Source organism: Myotis brandtii, unplaced genomic scaffold, assembly GCF_000412655.1.
Source record: "Myotis brandtii unplaced genomic scaffold, ASM41265v1 scaffold232, whole genome shotgun sequence".
Lineage (NCBI taxonomy): Eukaryota > Metazoa > Chordata > Mammalia > Chiroptera > Vespertilionidae > Myotis > Myotis brandtii.
The window spans coordinates 136457-157976 of NW_005358729.1; the positions used below are offsets into that span (position 1 = coordinate 136457).

The 21520-nt window shown below is 41.1% G+C and overlaps 1 protein-coding gene across 6 annotated transcripts in view; it reads left to right on the forward strand.

The window, feature by feature from the left end:
- Positions 1-21520, forward strand: part of RUNX1T1 (runt-related transcription factor 1; translocated to, 1 (cyclin D-related)) — a 146583-nt gene that overhangs the window by 27620 nt on the left and 97443 nt on the right. Inside the window, exon 1 of one of the 6 annotated variants that reach the window (XM_005866521.2) lies at positions 8408-8725. The exons of 2 other annotated variants lie outside the window; for them this stretch is intronic. In XM_005866521.2, coding sequence (XP_005866583.1) covers positions 8486-8725 — 240 coding nt within the window. In that variant the 5' untranslated portion in view covers positions 8408-8485. Of the gene's footprint in view, positions 1-8407; positions 8726-9034; positions 9164-9791; positions 9887-21520 lie in introns of those variants that run through there. 3 more of the 6 variants (XM_005866523.2, XM_005866524.2, XM_005866525.2) reach the window with 3 other exon arrangements.

The following is a 21520-nucleotide window of genomic DNA, read 5'->3' on the forward strand; positions in this document are numbered from 1 at the left end:
ACACCCCCTTTTGGGGATCCAGCCTGCAACTGGGCAGGTGCCCTTGACCGGAATTGAACCTGGACCCTTCAGTCTGCAGGCCTACCCTCTATCCACAGAGCCAACTGGCTAGCAGTGGTCGGCAAACTGTGGCTCAGCAAACCTCAGCTCTCGAGCCACATGAGGCTCTTTGGCCCCGTGAGTGTGGCTCTTCCACAAAAATACCGACTTCTGCGCATGGGCCACGAAGTTTCAATCGCACTGTACGTGCGCGCCCGCACGTGGTATTTTGTGGAAGAGCCACACGTGGCTCGCGAGCCGTGGTTTGCTGACCATGGGGCCGCTAGGACAATACCAAATTCTTTTAGCAATTGCAGACTTGTGGCAACTTACCAGCAGGAATGAAAACAGGACATTTTGATAGAACACAAAAAAGTCACAGTATTCAAAAAATTTAATAAGATTTTGGTATTTACAATTAAGAATAATTTTAATAAGTAGTAAGAGTGGGAATTGAAGTTTCCATACAGAGTAAGGGAATTAAGTTGAGATGTACAGGTTTTCACAACTGTTTGGTGCATTTCAGAATATACAGCATCAAACCCTCTTCTGCCTGGCCTTGTTGGGTAGGGAGGAGTGAGGCATGCCTGATGAAACCCAGCAGGGCTGGAGTGAAACATTAATTTAAAAAATTATGTTGTTATAAAGGCAAATATACTCTACTGGGTGTTATTTGAACAAAGAAAGCATTCATTTTAAAGTGAAAATTTATAATGGAATCGATTCATGGTCGCTAAGAATCATTTTTAGTAAGTTTGAATTTGTTGATAAATGTGGCAAATTAGTATGTGTGCATTTTCATTCATTTTGGAATGAAAATTTGAAATGGAACCCACGGTAGCCAAGAATCATTTTTGAGCAAGCTTGAATTTGTTTATAAACATGGCAAATTAGTGTGTGTGCATAGATATTCCTAATTTGCAGTGTGGAGAGATAGAAGTGGAGAGTTTGTGAGAGATAAAAGGCCTGTAACAAAAATATCTGATGGAAAAATTCTGGGAGTTTTATTTTATTGCTGTGTATTTGCTCCACCTGGTGGATTTTGTTGAAAGTGTTTTAATTCCTGTTAATGAAAAGAATCCCCTTTACACACGTTTATAGGAACATAAATCTTTTGTTTTATTTTTGTTGCTGTGTAAAATAGTTTAATTCCAGTGGAGGTCAAAACATTGGTGTCTTTGTTCAATTTTTCCAGTGCATTGAAATGAATATTCTTTTTTTTCTGGTTCAAAATGTAACACATGCTCATTTGGAAAATAGAGAAAAAGAAAAGATTTGGAAAATAAAGAAAAATAAAAAAAGGAAATAAACACGATGTATAAGTTCACCACCTAGAACTATTGCATTATTTTTAATGATAGATGTTATCAGAAGAGGCCAATTTTGCATTTACATTTATTTAAAGATATGGGGAATGTTATATACGATGTTGAAGTGTGATGGTTATTATTATAATTTTTTGGGGGCGGGGCTGGAGGGGGGGGTGGTCAACTGATACTCTTAGAATTCCCAGGCTCCAAAACAGTCAGTGTTTAGCAGCTCTATGTCCACAGAAGGTAGAGAGAGTCACTGGGCTGTCCATAGGGGTGATGAGGTCTGTGTTCCATGGGCTTACACAGACCTCTTTCTTTGGAAATCTTAAGGATTCAGTTGTGCGTTGATCACCTTATTGTCTTGCAGAGGTTATTTATGTATTTCTCTCTCCTTTCGACTAGAGCAGCTCTGGAACAGAAGGTGACGTTTTGCAAACAGTGTCTTCCTGATGCATGAGACGTGGAGACCTCTTTATTGTCTTTAAAATTGTCATGCACGGTCCTCATTAGCGTTTATTGTTGCAAGCCTACAAGCAGAAAATGTGGAATTGGTCTGTCATAAATAGCCCCCCAGAGCTCCCGGGCCCCTCCCCTGCCGCCCGCAGTGTGGTGTGGGCTGGGCGTGCGGGGAGAGCGGTCCAGATGGCTGCTGCCCAGAGCAGAGCTGCAGGTTTTGTCTCTGGTGCTGAGAGGAGGGAAAGTTCATTGGAGCATACGCCACCCCCCTCGCTTTTTCACAAAACTGACTCGCCATTCGTCAGGACGGGGAGGTGGTGACATTGAAACAAAGGTTTTTTCATTCCACGTTACAGTCCTTGTCAGATGGCTAAGGGATGTGGAGTTAGGGTGTCCTCTCTATTACCCGAGTGATTTTTATCGTCATAAAAAATAGGAGGAAGTTATAAATGCCAACCTGTTTGCAGATTGACATGCCAGTGTGTACTTCAGATGGCTTTTTTTAGGAAAATCCTTTTGTTTGAAGAAACAGAGTTAATAGAGCTAGTGTTCAGCCTTGTCGATAACCGAAGGAAGTGTTATGCTTTAAAAGTTTACAAATAATTTAACCCTTTGCTGGTGCCTATGGTGTAATCTGTAGTGAATACTATTAGCAGGTCTGAAGTTTGCATCTAAATAATAAAACAGTCAATCAAGGCAAGTGTTAGATCTATTATAACATTTCAGAATTTTTTTTGAGTATTGGATATTGAAAACCAAAAGTTGTTGCTGGGCCCTAGCTGGTTTGGCTCCGTGGACCTTTAGAGCGACTAAAGGTCCCGGTTTTGATTCCAGTCAAGGGCACATGCCCGGGTTTGCAGGCTTGATCCCCAGTAGGGGGCATGCAGGAGGCAGCCGATCAATGATTATCTCTCATCATAGATGTTTCTCTATCTCTCCCCCTTGCCCTTCCTCTCTGAAATCAACAAAAATTAAAAAAAAAATGTTGTTGTTGGAAAAGAACCACAATATTTTATAATAGTTTAAAGGCATTGGCACTGTCAGGAACAATTCATAATAATTAAATATATAGATTTAGCTTATTTCTAGGACATGATATTTATCTTAAACATCTTATTTTGCATAAATACATACCAATCTACCCTGCATACTTAAATGTACTAATGCACATCTTCTCATTCAAAGTAGAGGAAATAATTTTCTCTATGAAATACAGAAAAGTATACTTCAACCAGAGGTAAAAAAATCAAGTATGTTGCTCGAAAAATTGTTGAAATACTATGACATTTTATTCTGACACATTGAGGATGGAAAAATACAGAGACTTTAGGTTTTCCATTTAGGAAATCATTATTTATCAAATATGTTATGGTTGGAACCTTCAAATTACAGTTCAGATCACACTATTAACATACTTTGAGGAAGAAGATACAAGAATCACAGGGACCTCCGCCACCGTCCGGTTTGACGTGTCACAGGTGACGGGAAGGGTCCTGACTTCTAGCTCTGAACCTGCCACTTGCCCCCGTAGATGAGGGTTCCTTGACAGACCGTCCAGTATGTCCTACATGTTGCCCTGTGTTGGATGGTGCTTTTGTCACTAGCTTGCAGCTGACCCAAGCACCGAAGCTTGTCTGCTTCTGTGATGTCTGGTATAATCGCCTATTAAGACGCGTTCCCTCTATCTAGCACAGTGATGGCGAACCTACGACACGCGTGTCAGAGGTGACACGCGAACTCATTTTTTTTTGGTTGATTTTTCTGTGTTAAATGGCATTTAAATATATAAAATAAATATCAAACATATAAATCTTTGTTTTACTATGGTTGCAAAGATCAAAACATTTCTATATGTGACACGGCACCAGAGTTAAGTTAGGGTTTTTCAAAATGCTGACACGCCGAGCTCAAAAGGTTCGCCATCACTGAAGCAGGTTCCATCTTGTTGCTAGCCCTGAGGCCTCCTGGGCAGCCCTACATAACCCTTTGGCCCCATAATGTTTAGACACCCTTCAGAGTTTTAAAACGGCAATCACGTCTCTGTTCTTTTGTCATTTAAGCCAAGTTCTTGTGAGCTCTTTTGTGGACTGGTTCAAAGTTGAGGAGGCTCAAGTGCTGGCTAGTCATTTCCTCCAAAGGAAGAGTATTTGAAGGAAACAGCGTGGAAGTGTCTAAGTTGTTTTCAACAGACATTTATAGGAAGAAGTTTATTTAATAGATAGCCATTCCCTTACCTTGATGAAATACTTTAATGACCTTTCTGGCTTTCCCCCCCCTATTCCTCTGATTTCTTAACTAACACATAAGCTATGTTTTCTTGTAGACACAACATGATTGCATTTATCTTTGTCATGAGACAATCCGTTATGGCCTTTATTTCTTACAGTTTCCAAACAAATTAGTGTGCATTTTTATTAGGGGTTGTATCTCTTTAATTGACTGCCAAAGTGAGGAGAAGTTAGGAAATCATCTCGAAGAGAGGTCCACCTCCCCGTAGCCCAACAGCTCACCAGTTGGGCAGGTTTGCCCTGCCAGTGGGATGCCTTTAGAAAGCACTAATAGCTTCCAGCTGGGTGGAAAATCCAACCCTTTGGGGGCTGACAAATCTAGCAGATTTGAATTTGAAAGCAGAGCTAATGCCTCCATTTTATTTTTTACCACTCGCCCATAAAACATTATTTTCCAACATGTCAGCCTCATTTGGTGGCCAGTGGTCTGAGATTGAAAGTGGAACCAGCCAGTAGAGAAATCTGGACATGAGCGCGTCCCCCCCCTTTTCAAGCGGGTGTGCCACTTGGCGGCGGGGTCTCCTCCAAGAGCAGGGGGGCCCTAATGACCATTCATCAGTGCTCGTTGGCTGGTCACCGAGTGCCTTCTCATTCAGTTTATCAAGTCTTGCACATAAAAAGTCAGAATCCGCCTTCTTCAGCTTTGTTGCAGGCAACTAGGAGGAAAATGCTCCACTTGAACCCGTCTTGCCCCCTTTTTCGCGTTGTTAATGCAGCCCCGCTTAAATGAGTGCCTTTATTGGGTCAGTTAGAATATCTGAAACTATTAATTCTCTTGTATTGAATAGCTGGTGGCAGGCCAGAGCAGATGGGGTAGGAAAGTATTTGGTTGGGTGTATTGCTTTCAATTAGGATCAATGAGATTTCAGCTCCTTTGAATTAACTCACTTAATACCACTGTGTGAAGTCACAGCCTGCGAGACGCAGAGAGGAAAGTTGAGAAAACCTGTAGGAAAGCTGCAAGGCGAACCCTGGTGTAGAGAGCTTTCATGAATTGCAGACGATTTTCATAGGCCGCTGGACCTTACTGTTATGTCAGGTTTTGAACAAAGGAAAATGACGTATGCTCGGGCTCCTCTGTTTTGGAAAGAAGTAAAAAACACCTTGGAGCAGTGGTTCTCAACCTTCCTAATGTCGCGACCCTTTAATACAGTTCCTCATGTCGTGGTGACCCCCAACCATAAAATTATTGTCGTTGCTACTTCATCACTGTAATTTTGCTACTGTTATGAATCGTCATGTAAATATCTGATATGCAGGATGTATTTTCATTGTTACAAATTGAACATAATGAAAGCATAGTGATTAATCACAAAAACAATATGTAATTATATATGTGTTTTCCGATGGTCTTAGGCGGCCCCTGTGAAAGGGTCGTTCGACCCCCCAAGGGGTCGCGACCCACAGGTTGAGAACCGCTGCCTTGGAGGACTTCAAGACCATAATGCCTTTCTAGAGAATGATGTCAATTTATTGTCAAAAACCAAATGTATTTTTGGGGGGAGCCTGGCGTTCAGGTGTTGACTAAATGTACCAGTTTGGAAAGTGTACCAATTTGGGTGACTCACTTGAACGAATTGGCCTTAAAAATGCTTTGTGTTCTTAATGAAAAGACACGGCCTACTGGCATGGCTTTCCTGAGGAAGTACTTAATTGGCCAGCCATGTATCCCTTGTGATTGTTTGGAATATATCTAAATTTTAAAAATACGTTTTCTAGTGGAGATGCAGGACTGTGTTTCGTACTGGAGAAAACTTTTGCAATTCAGATTCCACCCCCACCCCCGCCCCGCCTGTCCCCCATTCACGTACATAAATGCATTTGTCATGTTATTGATTGTCCATTTTTATTATACAATTTGGATGTTAGAGCTCTTGGCTCCTATATGCTTTGTTTTGTTTTTTGTTTTGTTTTTTATTGAAGGGGAAGTTATTTTTGTCTAAGTGACTATACAGAACTATGTGTGCAGGTGTCCATGTTCAAGGTGAACTGCCAAATAGGGTTGCTGCTTTTGCTTGCCTCCATGGATTAAAGAGCAAGAAGAAGAAACTGGTTCTTGGAGAAAATGCTGAACTAGTCTCCGATGCACACACATTCAGTTAGGCCCTTTCTGCAATCAGATTTCTAGGTGAGAATCTCCGGGGATCCAGGTTTTGTTGACGTGGATCAATTTAAAGTGGCAATTACTGTAGTCAGATAACAGCTTAAAAAGCTTTTTTACACATAGGAAAGATACATAATCACACGGCATATGGAAGTTCAATTTTCTGAGCTATGGTTTAGCGGCTTGCAGTGTACCGATATTAAGACCTAGTTTTAAAACCGGATATCATCCAGTTTTCTTAAAGTGTAATGCATTTTTGTCGTACGATTTTCTATTTCGGGAGTGATTCACTGTGCATATCGATGAAAGGTTGGGTTTCCCACTGTGAAAATGTTTTCTTTCTAACATAGGTAAAAGTATTAAAAAAAAATCATTGAGTGGCTTTAAAAAAACACTCTTTTTTAAAAGTGAAGATATACAGATTGAGGATGCTGGATTCCAGAAAGGCCCTTACTGCAGGCCTTAATTGATTATCACTCTCATGCCTGCTAGAAAGCTCTCTGTCATAAGAATGTTTGCGCTTGGTGCTTAACTATCCTGAAATCCATTACACAGAACCTCATTACAAGTGACATCTAACTAAGATGAACAAAAAGATTGGCCCCATAAATAGGGTGCAGTATACTACTAGTGACAGAACGCAGTCATCATTATGAATTATAGTCTTTTCACAGGTTGTCCCTGACAATGATGGATTTTGAGGGGTTCACTAGATGCAGCAGCGCTTCCAGGGTGCAGTATTTGGGGGGCTGTAGAAGTTCTTAGGGATTGACGCCGTTTACTAAAGATGACTCATTTTCAGGGTTTGCAGGGTGTGTGCGCGTAGGTGGGTATGCTGTGAAACAGGTTGTGTGCACTCTTGCCGAGAAGTGTAGGCAAGGCGAGTAGGTAGAAGTCGGAGTCACTGCCTGTGTTTTCAGATGGGCTTTTATGATTTCTTTGAGGCCCCAAGGAGGTGTGTGTGTGGGGGGGGGGGGAAATCTAGCTGACAAAGCCTAAAAGCATGTGGAAAGGGTAGAATAAGCAGAGGAAGGCGGTGAAGGGATGGCAAGAGTTAAAGGGGATGATCCCGTCTGCCATGTTCCTTGAACTTGCAGGCTTGTCAGAGGCTCCTGGGCAGAGTTGTTTGTGTGTTTAGAGCGGGTGGAACAGACATTGGGAAGGTGAAACGGGAGGAGGCATCTCTCTGTCTCCTCAGGCGCCTGCCCCGTTGTTAAAACAAATACAAACCTGGGAACGGATTGTGCCAGGGCCAAAGTGAGGGAGGGTTCGAGAGGAGAACAGTGTTTTCCTCCTGCCTGGCATTTTTTGTGCGTTTAGGGAAGAAAAGCACGCAAGGCAGACAGGCGTGTGTTTTTCCTGTGAGGCAGGGATGTTTTACAAAGGACTAAAGAGGGACTGCTGAGAGGAAAATAGCCAGCTTTAGATAAAGCACTATAACAAAGCCTTGTCGTTTTATATATCATGGTGTCCATTAGAGCTTAATGGGGAAGAGTCCATTGAACTGGGCTGGGTATGTGTCATTCATGGGAAGGAGCAGCATTGAAGGGTGAGCAATAATAATAATAATAATAATAATAATAAACCAGGAGGGCAGGATTGTTCAGCTTTTGAAAAGCGCCCCCCTCCCTTTTTTTTCTGTGAAGATTTTGTTTTCATTTCCCAGGGATCTCTCTCCGCAGAATACAGGAGAGTAAGCTGACAGTGTTTGGAGCGTCTCAGCGCAGGGACCACAGGGGGTTAAAAGCACGCGAGTAAAATAGAAGTGGCCTGCTTCTGTTTCGAGAGTGCTCTGTTTCACACGTACCCCTGAGAAGCTGACAAAAGGAAGGATTCTGATACTCCGTTCCGTAGGATGAACTGGCACACGAGGCAAAGTCTTATAAATACGTTTTTGCCCTGTTTTGGATTTTCAGTTGCATAAACAAACTTTGAAGTTTGTGCCTATGATTTTTGTGTTTGTTTTTTTTCAACGTAGTTCACCATGATGAGAAGGTGAAGAGAAGTCATTTACTGGGGGGCCCAAGTCTCCTTGTCATTCTTTTGGCAAAAGAAGGGTTAACTGGTAACTGGCTGGGGGTGGCTGCGAATGAATTATTCAGCATTTAGCTTATCATTCTGCTTTTTTTTTTTACTGTCTGTTCTTTGGAGCTCTGGAACTTCTGAGAGAGAGAGAGAGAGAGAGAGAGAGAGAGAGAGAGAGAGGCAGGCCACGGTTGCGGTCCTTTGCACACACATCCCTGTCATTGTTCTGCCTGGAGAGACAGGGCTGGGTTCAAGGCCACATGTGCTCCTGTCATCATCCACATTTCTGCTTCAAGTGCAACCCGGAGTGTCAGCTCTCCATCTGTCTCTGGCTGGCAGGCGCACGCGCCCAGCACCCTGCCTGGGGCCATGCCGCCCCAGCCCCTTCCGAGGGCCGTCCTCTCCCCGCCTGCGCTCATTCCAGAACACGAGGCCTGAGCTCCGCGCGCTGCGTGCAGCAGGCAGACACCTTCTGTGGACGCCGCCTTCAGGGATGCCGGGTGAGTGAGCCCTCGGCACCTCCTCTCTCTGATTGGAACGTGGAGGACGCTTACTTGTTAGGAGGCAGGGAAGAGGCCTCCTGCCCCGTGGGTGCTGTGCCTTCTGTGGGGCAGAGGCTGGGGATGGCAGAGGTGATAGGTGGAAGGGAAGGTGGGGGGGAGAGAGAGAGAGAGAGAGAGACAGAGACAGAGACAGAGACATCAAGATCTAGATACAGGGGTACAGGGTGTGGGAGTCCTTCCTTTTAAAAAAACCCGGGAGGTGTGTTTTGAAAGCTGAGCCATGTATGTGTTGCCAAAGCCATTCGCTGGAGGGATGGAGCTCCACTTAGAAGTATTGTTTCTGTTCTGGATTTCGTGCCTGTCATCAGTGCCTTGTAGCCTGGACATTTCCTCTGTGAGGAGAGTTGTCAGATGATGGCGGAACCCTGGGATGAGGTCTGTTCTTTTTTTTTTTTTTTTTTTTAAAGCTGTTTGTGTTAGAGAAAGTAAAGAATGCTTTGGAACTGCAAATCATTCCAGTCTCAGCCCTCAATCACAGTCCTCGGATGTCGTAGGCAGATCGTCGACATCATTTAATTAAAAAGAAAAAGTCTGCAGAATTACTGACGCTGTCGCGGGTCTGGAAATTTAGTGTACGTCCATTTCCTCGGGAAAATATTATCTTTGGAGCCTCGGAGTGTTCCTGTCTGTGGTTGCTGCCAGCGAGGGCTCTGCTGATGGGGAAGAAAGTCTGGGAGGAGCAGGCTGCTGGGGAAGGCTGGTTCTCTGCTCTTCTCCAGGACGGTGCCCGCTGGGAGCAGTCCCTCTGCGGTCAGAAGGGACGGGCAGAGAGGCCCCCAGCCGGCACACCGTGCCGATGGCTGGGGTAGGACAGGCAGCAGAGGCCGTGCCTGGCCCCAGAGCGCGGACACCTCGCAGATGGTGTTTTGAAACATTATCCGCGGTTCCCCCGCAGCCACAGTTGTGTGTAGGTATTGCCAGTTGTTTGAAGAATGCTTCCCCCTTTAGGATGTGTCTTGTGACCCTCGTCGCTATTAATATACGTGCAGACAGGAGGCCTTCGGGACAGACGGCAGTTTTTCATTAGTTCAGTAGATGAGGAGTGGAGGTAGCTGGGATAGGAGGGAAGTCAGTTTACCAAAAGAGACAATGACCAAGGTATGTCAAGGGCCATTGGAACTTCAGAAGCTCTCCTCTTTATTTATAATCAGTGTGAAAAAAGTGCCTGTGTGTGTGTGTGTGTGTGTGTGTGTGGTTTTTTTTATTTCGCCAGGATATTGGAACACTTTCGTTTGATTTTGATGTCATCATTTGAATCTTCTTTGTTTTTATGCTCCTCATACATGTGTGAAGTGATCTGACTTATCAGTATTTTGAAGAACCTGTATTTTGTTTTGCTCAAACAAACTCCACAATAAACCAAAGACATTTGTGAATGATAATAGGGGGAAGGGATTATATGGTTTTAAAGTATCTTTATTTAAAATGCATTGAACTATTTTTAAAGTTTTGGAATCATGGATAAGTTTTGTTTTACTGTTGAGTTGTTGATATCTGTCTGGTTCTGAAGCCTGAGGTGTGGGCTCTCTCTCTCTTTCTCTCTCTCCCCCTCTCTCTCATCAACTGTTAGAAAACCTTTTTACTTGGATGCAGAGAAAATATTAACAGCTGTGACTGTGAGCATGTGCCAGAATGAAGATACTTGGCTATTTTTGACACCCGTTTGCACTTTTTAAACTTTACTATTGGATGGACTATGTTTTTAGCATATTTTAGGCCATACATATGTAGTTATATTAATGGATAATTTTAACCACCTGGGGCACATTTTATATTTTTAAATAAGACATTATAGGTAGAAGATTAAAAGGATGTGTTTCAGGTAATCTGGTGTTGACACTTTTTAAAATTTGACTATTTTTATCTAACACCACTTATTATTATTTATTGGTAGGTCATGTGTCAGAACTGGTTCCTGGTTGTATCAAACTTGAATTAACAATTCTCAGATGTCAGACCTTTTCCATAAAAATGGGGATGCCTGGAAACAGATACGCACAGACTGAATTTGTTCAAAGACATACCAGTCTGTGGGGGTGGGTAGATACAAAAGTCTTCAGTTTAGGGGTTTCTAGCCTTAGTTTCGTTTAGAAAACATGCTTTAGCTGTTGGTAGCATATTGTTACAAAAAGGGACTATGAAAAGTCAAAAGAGGCCAGGCATGCTTTAAATAAATCAATTAAATTATGTTTATGGTTTAATTCAGTATAAGGAGATATCATTACACTGCCTGTCACTTTGTAATAACTAGATCCTGAGTTTAAGAAAAGAAAAACGGAAAATGTTTTCTTATGAGAAGGCTGTGAGACCTTGGGTATTATACTGTTTCAAGAGATGACTCCAAGCTTTCTGCAACGTTTATATTTTTAATCAATCTTCGTATAATATTATCAAAGAACATATGTTGACCTACAAAAAGCTTTCCGGACTGTTTCCTTAAAAGGACAAGAAGTGAGCGCAGTTCGTGTAGCTCAGAAAGAGTGCTGTTCTTTCAGAAGATGGCTAATATGAGGTCAGACCACCCTTCTCAATGGCCCTGCTCTCCAGATGTGCATGGAACTTTTTTTTTTTTAAGTTCAAGTTTCAAAAAAAAAAAGGAAAAAGAAAAGAAAAAGGTTTGTTTTCAAAATCTGGTTTTACTTAAGACATCTCCATTCTGGAGTGCATTTCATAAATTGCCCACATATTTTTCTTAGCAGAGAACTTAACTGGCTGTAATTTTTAACACATGGCCACATCATGTGATATTTTCAAAACACTTACACATAGCTTTCAGAAGGTCCCTGCAGCCATGATCCATCCTCGCACAGCCGGCCCGAGTTTTAACAGCATATCTGCATTTTCCATTTAGTAGAGCTATATATTATTAGCTTACATTTTTAGGTAGTAAAACAGTGCATTGCTGATTGTAAAACATGGACTTTATTATCTGCTGAAAATTGATTTGGCATTTATAGCCACTGTGTACTAGACTGTTTTTCTGTTTTTAACATCAGTGCTTGCAAGCGATGATTTGTGTAAAAAAACAGCAATGAAATTGCCATGGATCGACAACTGTTAGTGTCCCTGGTAACTGAACATTTGGATAATGCACCTGGTTATTTTTTCCCCCCCTTAAATAGAGGCATCTAAATGCTCTTATACAAGAACAAAAAACACAGAAGTTCATTCACTGTCACTCAGTTATACCCTGCAAGTTGGCTTGCCATTGTGTTGGGCTAATTCTTCAAACAAGCCTCCTGCTAGCTATTAGAAAACAGCAACAACTATATGCACTGCAAATATCCAATTATAAATGTTGCTATTAAAAAAAACCAACAAGAACAACTATATGCACTGCAAATATCCAATTATAAATGTAGATTGTATTGAACATTACTTCTTTGTAGCAGACATTTAGATTTTCCAGCTTTTCTTCAGTATCTGGCACCCTGTCCCTTTTTCTTTTAAAATTATTTCCAGTAAATAATTTGGAGTATTTGACGTTTTAGTTCTTTATTTTAAGTAATACTTGGAAACTTTCACAAGGCACCTTCCTGTGTAGTTAATGATCTATTGAAAAAAAAAAAAAGGTAAGTGTTTAATCTTTTGGGGAGGGTGATAATTTGTGAAGTTTTCGTAAGACAACTAGTTAATTTGTATTTCTTACCGTAAACATTCGCTTAATGGGCATTATATAGTGTAGAAATGTTTATTAATCATCTCACCACCAGTGATATTTGATGTTTGCAAAGGAGATGCTGTAATTATAACATTCTGAACCACCTTCTGAGGAACAAACACGTTTAGAGCTGGAAGGTTTATCTTGCAAGTGCCTTCGCTTTACAGTTGTTGAGGCAGAAGCTCCTAGAGGTGAAGGGACTTGCTGAGGTGGTTTATTAAAGTGAGAGGTTTCTCCCAGTTCACCCCCTTTACCAGGCGTCTTCTAAACCTCAGACGCAGATGAAGTCACGTTACCCTATTAGTGTCAGTCTTACCTTGTGGTCGTTTATCGCGGGCCCTGGATTGCTTTTACCATGTGCTTTCTCACCTCCTCCTCCAGGACCACAGAGCCACGTAGGAGAAAATCCGGTTAACAGTAATCACTTGGCCTGGGGCAAAGGTGTGCCATCCAATTCATCTTAGAATTGTTTGGAAACAAGAGAAAACCTCTGTAGTTAATCACCCGCGTGTTAAGCAGATCAAATAATGCAAAGGTCTGACAACTGAAAGGTTACTGTAATAAGGGAATTCAGGTACCGAAGTAGAGATTTGTAGGATGCTGAAAAATGTTCCAGGTGCAAGGTAACTGTGACTCAGTCCCTCCATTAATGTGACATAATAGTTTTTAGTTTGTCTTTTTAAAAAATATATATTTTTATTGATTTCAGAGAGGCAGGGAGAGGGAGAGAGAGATAGAAACATCAATGATCAGGAAGAATCATTGATCAGTTGCCTCCTGCATGCCCCCTACTGGGAATCGAGCCTGCAACCCTAGGCATGTGCCTTTGACCAGAATCAAACCCAGAACCCTTCAGTCTGCAGGTTTGATGCTCTATCCACTGAGCCCAACCTGCTAGGGCTAGTTTGTTTTTCTGATACTGAGGATGGGACCTTCATTAAATTTTATTCTGTGTGACAAATTTTAATTTGTGTGACAGCAGGCATAGCATTTCTCAAAAGTAATGTGTACAGTGCAGTTCTTTGGTGAAATAAGTCATTGACTGAAATGACTCCTAACTTGAGTACAATGAGATTTTACACCTGACCAAGAAGCAGGTCTGTCTGGCCGGCTTTTTCAAACAGCTGTTTGCATTAATTAATATTAATGTAAATGTACTTTCTGAGAATGTCGAGCCTAATTATGTTTTTCAACACGTCGAGTTCCAATCAAAGGAACCAGGAGATCCTCTTAATCTCAAAGGGAATATATACCTGTCATCTCTGAACAGAATAAATCTCTGAAAGTATAGTAAAAGCAGCCTTTTATTGAAAGCCTGGATGGGCCAAGCCCCAGGCTAGGCACCTTCTATACTTTCTAATTCTCACTGCAGCTCTGCACATGGTTTCTGTGACCATGTGATCAGTTTGAAACCTGAAGACCAGATAAGTTAAGCAGTTTTGCCCGAAGACATATAGATATAGTCAAATGGCAGAGATGGGATTCTCAGATCTACCTGCCTGTTGGTTTTAGATTCCTTTATTTTTTTTTTCTTTCCCTTTTGAGGAGGGGTGAGGATGTTGTGGCTTGATGAGAGGATATTTTACAGTGGATGCTAGATAGAAACATTTAAAGAAAAATATGTGACTTTCAAGTCCAGTAGCATAGAAGGTAGAGTTCTTTTTGCTGAAAAATTAAAATGTAAAAGCATTCGCCTTAATCATCAAGAATGATTTTGGATGAAACAGTTTAGGATGGTGGTTATTTCTCTGTATTACTCCTTCTCTCTCTCTCTCTCTCTCTCTCTTAAAATATATTTTATTGATTTTTTTACAGAGAGTAAGGGAGAGGGATAGAGAGTTAGAAACATTGATTAGCTGCCTCCTGCACACCCCCTACTGGAGATGTGCCTGCAACCAAGATACATGCCCTTGACTGGAATCGAACCTGGGACCCTTCAGTCCACAGGCCGATGCTCTATCCACTGAGCCAAACCGGTCAGGTCTTCCTCCTTCTCTTGAAAGAGTGCAGTGGGAGTGATAGGCATCAGGGGCTTATGCCATTATTTTGAAAAGCCTAATAGAAGTCATAAATTTACTACTGACAAAGCTGTATAGAGTTAACTAAAACCTCACCTTTTTAAGCTTTTGGAATGTGGTAATCCTGGCTGTCTTTTGTTGATGAGAAGCTCAGATGGTGATTTTGTATGCTTTGGATGAGTAGAAAATTGGAAAGCAAACGATACATTCAACACATTGGCAGACAACATTGTTAAACATTTTGTGGTTAAAAAAAAAAAATCAAATCTCTTGGTAGAGAGAATGTTGGGTACCATGTTTTGGCCCCAGGAGGTTCTAGGCATGTAGAAATAGTATTTCCAGAAGATGAGTATGTCGTAGGAAAGCAGGTATCTTTTTTCACCATGCACTCCCTGTCCAAAAAAAAAAGCAATTGATTTTTTAAATTGTGGCATTCTTTCTTTAAAAGATTTCACGTCTGTTTTTCATATTTCCCTTTTAAAGGCTAAGTGGTAAGTGTACTCTGGGAAAGAAAAAAAAAAGGCTCACTTTATTAGAGGAATTCGTTTCATTCTGTGCGGTTTGTTAACATCATACAGTGTTTGATGCTCATGCAAGACAATCATTTTGAAAGTACCAATGAGAGCATGACACTGTGAAGAGTTTGGCCTCAAGAGCGGTGGAATTAGATAGGCAGACATTCTCTTTAGAAAGAAGGGATGTTAGAAGGTGTCTTTATCACGTGTTTATGGCTTTAACAAGACTCTTAAAGAGTTGGACAAAACAGACAGCGTTCTTAATAATCCGGGATGATTTTAATGGGCTGCTAAGTTATTTGGCACCCGGAGAAAGAGTTGCTGTGCGTCTGATCACATCACTTTACATGCGAACTTTGCAGGATTTAACTTCCTTGCCTTTCCCAGGACTTGTTGGCTTGAACGATTCTCAAGTTATTGGGAAGAAAGCACATAATAAAACTTGAGGGTCCTGTGGTAACAATGTATATATTCTTGCATTTGAGATGCTTCACATGTGTCCTGACAAGGATATGACTGAGATGATGAAAGGCCTTGGTTCGGGCACTTGCCCTCTGAGCTGGGCATTGTTTCCTCTTTATTATGGTTAGATCTGAATTTATATACCAGGCACTGTGGGAACACGTCACTTGGGAAGCCTGGGAACATGCATTGTCTTCCTTTCTGCTCTATGATTAGTTGTATTTGTATTGCCTGGAGAAAGGAAAATATTCAAGGAATCAAAGTGAAGATTTTTGTCCCTAGAAAGCACTGTATTTTTTTTTCTGGACTTTTTTCTTCATCACTGGTTTATAAAATATAGTGTAGTGTCAAAAATCAGAGGCAAAACCTAACTCCTTAGTTACCTGGGCATGCTTTTACATACCAGAGCTTGCTTGCTAAACATGATATAGCCAAAAAGAAGGTTTAGTAAATGTAGATGTGATCAGGCTTTCAAAACTTATTCTATTTTGTACACTTAGGAGTTTTTCTAAAGAGTTTTGTTGAAAGAATAGTTATTTAACTATTTGCTACGTAGAGCAGCGGTTCTCAACCTGTGGGTTGCGACCCCTTTGGCGGTCGAACGACCCTTTCACAGGGGTCGCCTAAGACCATCCTGCATGTCAGATATTTACATGACGATTCATAACAGTAGCAACATTACAGTTATGAAGAAGCAACGAAAATAATTTTATGGTTGGGTCACAACATGAGGAACTGTATTTAAAGGGCCAGAAGGTTGAGAACCACTGACATAGAGGAATGTCTTTGTATTTGTTTTCCTTTTTTTCCTACAATTTACTCAGATTTTCTGGGGGTAAAGCATTTGGTGTCATATCAGTGTGATCTTAATACATCTTTTACCAAAACCTCTAGAAAAATTGAACCATTTTGTAGTGTTTTCCAGAGAGCAGAAGATAAAATTGCTTTTGTTTACTTGCTTAAAATTTTTGTACTTATTGATCAATGATTTTAAGTGGCCATGGTCTTCATACTTAGCTATATTATTATTATTTTTTTTCACTTCTCCCCCTCCACCCCATACTTAGCTATATTCTTGATCGGTTTGTGCTGAGCATGTTTTATCTTATGCTTTTTGACTAGGACATACATTAAACACTTAATATATTGTGTTTTATGAGGCCATCTGTCAAAAGCAAAGGGCATTGAGAATGCCACTTCCTGAGTATGAATCAAGGTTCTTCCACTTAGGGGTCCGACCAGGAACAAGTCATTTTACTATTTGCCTGAGATACAGTGATTCTGTCTAGCTCACTTTTACTTCACATGACGGCGGTAATAATGATTGTAAACCTGTGTGCCCCTAAAAAGCAGAGTTTACATGCAAGCGGTAATTATTATTTAATAGTAATAATTATTATTTTTAAATTTTTTTATTGATTTCAGAGAGGAAGGGAGAGGGAGAGAGAGCTAGAAACATCAATGATGATGAGAGAGAGTGATTGACCAGCTGCCTCCTGCACGCCCCCTACTGAGGATCGAGCCTGCATGTGCCCTTGACTGGAATCAAACCTTGGACCCTTCAGTCCTTGGGCCAATGCTCTATCACTGAGCCAAATCAGCTATGGCTAAGTGGTAATTATTAAAGGCAAACAGTAGGTGCTCTCTGGACTTAAAAATAGGGGATTGTGTTTGAACCACCCATAAGGGCTCTAGACTAATTGTGCTTGGTGACTGTTGTCTACATTTGATGGGATTTTCTGAGTTTTATTTACACTTGATAGGATTTTTGATCTCTTTCAGTTTTCTACCCATCCCTTTTCTATTCACATGCTCACCCTTTTATTTATTTAGTAATTTTCTAATTTGGAAACCAGGTAGGTGAGTAAAAATAATGAAGCACATGCTTAAGTGTAAGGCTGAAAAGCCCATCTTAGTTTTTTTGTCAGATATGAATAAAAGACACTTTTTAAAAAATGTTTTTATTGCCCTAGCTGGTTTGGCTCAGTGGATAGAGCATCGGCTTGCGGACTGAAGAGTCCCGGGTTTGATTCCGGTCAAGGGCACATGCCCGGGTTGCGGGCTGGATCCCCAGCGGGGGGCCGTGCAGGAGGCAGCCCATCGATGATTCTCTCTCGTCATTGATGTTTCCATCTCTCTCTCCCTCCTCCTTCCTCAGTGAAATCAATAAAAATATATTCTTAAAAAATGTTTTTATTGATTTCAGAGAGGAAGGGAGAGGGAGAGAGAGATGGAAACATCAATGATGAGAGAGAATCATTGACTGGCTGCCTCCTGCACGGCCCCCCACTGGAGATCCAGCCCACAACCCGGGCATGTGCCCTTGACCGGCATTGAACCCAGGACCTTTCAGTCTGCAGGCTGACACTCTATCCACCGAGCCAAACCGGCTAGGGCAAGAGGCAGTTTTCATTTGTGACATCAGTTTAGGTGACAGCACCATTCACCCCCTTGCTGAATTTCATGTTTCTTGGTAGGGGATGTTGCAAGAGATCTGAATTCTCTCTAATCTTGTATGGATCCCAATATGCAGACTCTTCTGCGTTGTTTAAAATAGATATTTTAAGCATCAGTTCTTCTTGATAAAGCTACCATTTAAATTAAGATCTTCATTTCCCAGTTCTAATAATTTCATTCTAGGTTACCTGTGAGCTTGGAATCATAGTAGGCAATCAGCAAATCTTCACTTAATGCATAAGTGCATGGATGAAAAGTAGACCCGGGTTCACAGATTTTAAAGGAAAGAAAGATGTACAAAGCATGTTAATGATGAAGAAAAAATTAAGATGGAATCTTATAAAACTTTGTAAATCATATTTAAGAATCAGGCATTTTCCATTAGAGTTAAGGAAAAATAACAATTTTTTTTTTGACCATACAACTTCGTTGGTCGTGGCTAGTTGCATAGTAGTTAAAGTGGCATCTATTACAAGTTTGATAATTACCATATTTACTAAAAGTATAATACAACATATGAACTTTCAGAAAACCTTCTTGGCATAATTACTAAAATCAAAAACAAAGTCAAGGGCTTTTGATGATTGTACATAATATTTTGGGAAATTGCCTCTCCCCCTACCTGAGTTCTTTCTTGCATGTCGTTTAGGAGGATGAGTGTGAGCTTTCAGTCTCCCACAGACATCTTGAGCAAGTGTCTAGCAAAAGACAAATATTAATGAAATATTTTTTTTTATCTTTTCAGTTACATAGTAAATTCAGCCACCGGTAATCTTAGATGACGAGCAATTTGATAAAATTTACCCTAAAGACTCCAGAGAGATTTCTAAGATAATTCATTTAAGTACATGATATGTATTTTCTTGAAAACCATGTGCTATCTTATAGTCATGCAGCTTTCTTTAAATATTTTGCCCTCTTATCTGTGTTTCAGCATTTAAATAGAATCACTTTGAAAGTCATAGGGCAGGCCCTAACCGGTTTGGCTCAGTGGATAGAGCATCGGCCCGTGGACTAAAGGGGTCCTGGGTTCGATTCTGGTCAAGGGCACGTATGTACCTTGGTTGCAGGGTCCCTGGCCCTGGTCGGGGTGCATGCAGAAGGCAACCAATTGCTGTGTCTCTCTCACATCGATATTTCTCTCTGTCTCTCCCTCTCCCTTCCACTCTCTAAAAATCAACGGAAAAATATCCTCGGGTGAGGATTGAGAAAAAAAAAAAAGAGATAGGCTGGACTTTTGAGTTTCAGAGACTAACTATCATTACATGATATACCTTGAAACTAATAAGGAATAATATTGAATATAAATGGTAATTGAAAAATAAAAAAATATGTACATGTAAAAAGAGCACTCTTGCTAATTTGACAATATTTTGTGTTTTTCTCGATACGTGCCTCTGAAGAATTCATAGATGGTCAGCTTATCAGCTGGCAGTGGCTCCGTTTTTACAAGAATATCGCTGATATTCTGCACAGTTTACACACTTTCCAAGGGGCTGTGGAGCACTTTGGAAACATGGTTCAGAATTATGTTAATAAGTGATTTTCAAGGTGGGGTCCTGGGCTAGCAAGCAACATCAGCATCACCGGGGACTTACTGGAAATGCAGATTCTCTGTCCTACCCCAAACCGATTGAATCAGAAACCCTGGGGGTGAGCCTAGCAATCTGTTTGCATTTGCTCTCAGGGAATTCTGAAGCATATTGAAGTTAAGAATCATTGTTATAAATTATAATTTTTGTCTCCTTGTATATTCCAGAGAAAATGCCCCCCCCCCATTTAAAAAATATATTTTTATTGATTTCAGAGAGGAAGGGAGAGGGAGAAACATCAATGATAAGAGAATCATTGATTGGTTGCCTCCTGCATGCCTCCTACTGGGGATGGAGCCCGCAACCCGGGCATATGCCCTTGACTCGAATCTAACCTGGGACCCTTCAGTCCGCAGACAGACACTTTATCCACTGAGCCAAACCAGCTAGGGCCCCCCATCCCCACCCACCCTTTTGATCGTAAATAAACCAGTCAGGTCCCAGATGAATGGAAATCAGGGCAAGTTATTTATTTTAAATGATGTACTTGAAAAAGTAATACTCAAGAAATTACAAATAACATGTTGGTTTAGAGCCTTGGTTTCTAATGGCATACCTTGACTGAGATAGTTTGAGAGACTGTGCATTTTAACCTGAATTCTGGTTTAGTTTGTTCAGAGAGTTACTTTTAAACAAGCCGTTTCAGGGCGCTCAGGTGTGATTTATTATGCCCTTGCCTCATTTTGAAGCCACCTTCTGATTATTCATAGTTCTGTCTGTTTAGCTGATCATATTTAGAAAATATTTGTTTGGACCTCAATTTCACAATAATATCAGGTAGTCTTGAAAATCTGGACGGATGAAAGTCTTCTTTTTATTATTTTTTTTCTGTTGAATGTAAATAAGGGTTCAGCATCATTAAAAAAAAATGTTTCATGGGTAGTGCCTGGAGAAGATTTACTTCTTATGTCTCCTGTATGTTCCGTTGTTCTCTTTTGTGCCTGGTGTGCCTTTGGTGAGCGTAGTCTGCCACGCTCTGTGGCCTTTGCCTCCTGTGATAAAATAGATGGAAATGATTCCTGGCACCATCTGGTGAAGAGGAGCAGCCTGGAGCCCTGGAGGACTGTGCTTGGAGAGAGAGGAACTGAATGCTAAGAAATGTGGAAGTCTAGGGACTCGGGCAGAGGGTTGGTTTTTTTTTTTAAAGAGCATGAACATTAATACATCTTCTTGAGGTTTGATGGGACGTGTACTGCCTACTGCCCCATCTGGTGCTTATGATTGCGTGGCATATTAGCATGCTGCAAGTTCATAATGTATTCACGGGGAGGAACATCCCTTGCATACCAATTGAGGCATCCTCTCTTTCAGAACTGCTTTTGAATTTCAATGATGTTTATATCTTGCAAGCCTTGACTGAGCTGAGCATTTCCGGTCTGAGGAATATCTTGGGAGGGAGAGAGAGAGGGAGGGAGAGTTTTCTCTCCTATTCCCCATTTATTTTCCTCCCTCTTATTTTTTTTCTTGATGAAATTATAAGTAGTTTTAAATCTTTGGTTGATATATGATTTTTCTGTGGTTTTTTTTTTCTATTTTTTGAAACTTCATCATTGTTGGTTCACATAGCCTTGAAACATGTTGTCTTGTGGAATTATTTGTGTGCTTGTCCCCTTAATACAGACTGGCTACCTATTGAGAGTCAGGCCAGTATCTATTTATATATGGATCTCCATGGCATCTAGAGTTCAGTCATTCATTTTAACAAATAATTTTTTATTGAGCCTACACTGTGGGTGTGATGCTGTTTTAAGTGTTGAAGAATCAGTGGTGAGCAAGACTAGTGAGTGCCTCCTCTCAGGGCATTAACATTTTAGACAGGAGGAGACAAGCTAGAAACAGACACATCTATAGATAATTTCAGATAGGGATAAATACCATTAAAAACAGGGTACAGCCCTGGCCTTTGTGCTCAGTGGTTAGAGCGGCAGCCTAAGCACCAAAGGATCACAAGTTCAATTCCTGGTCAAGAGCACATACCTGGTTGCTGGTTCAACTCCAGGCCCAGTCAGGGTACATGGGGGGGGGGG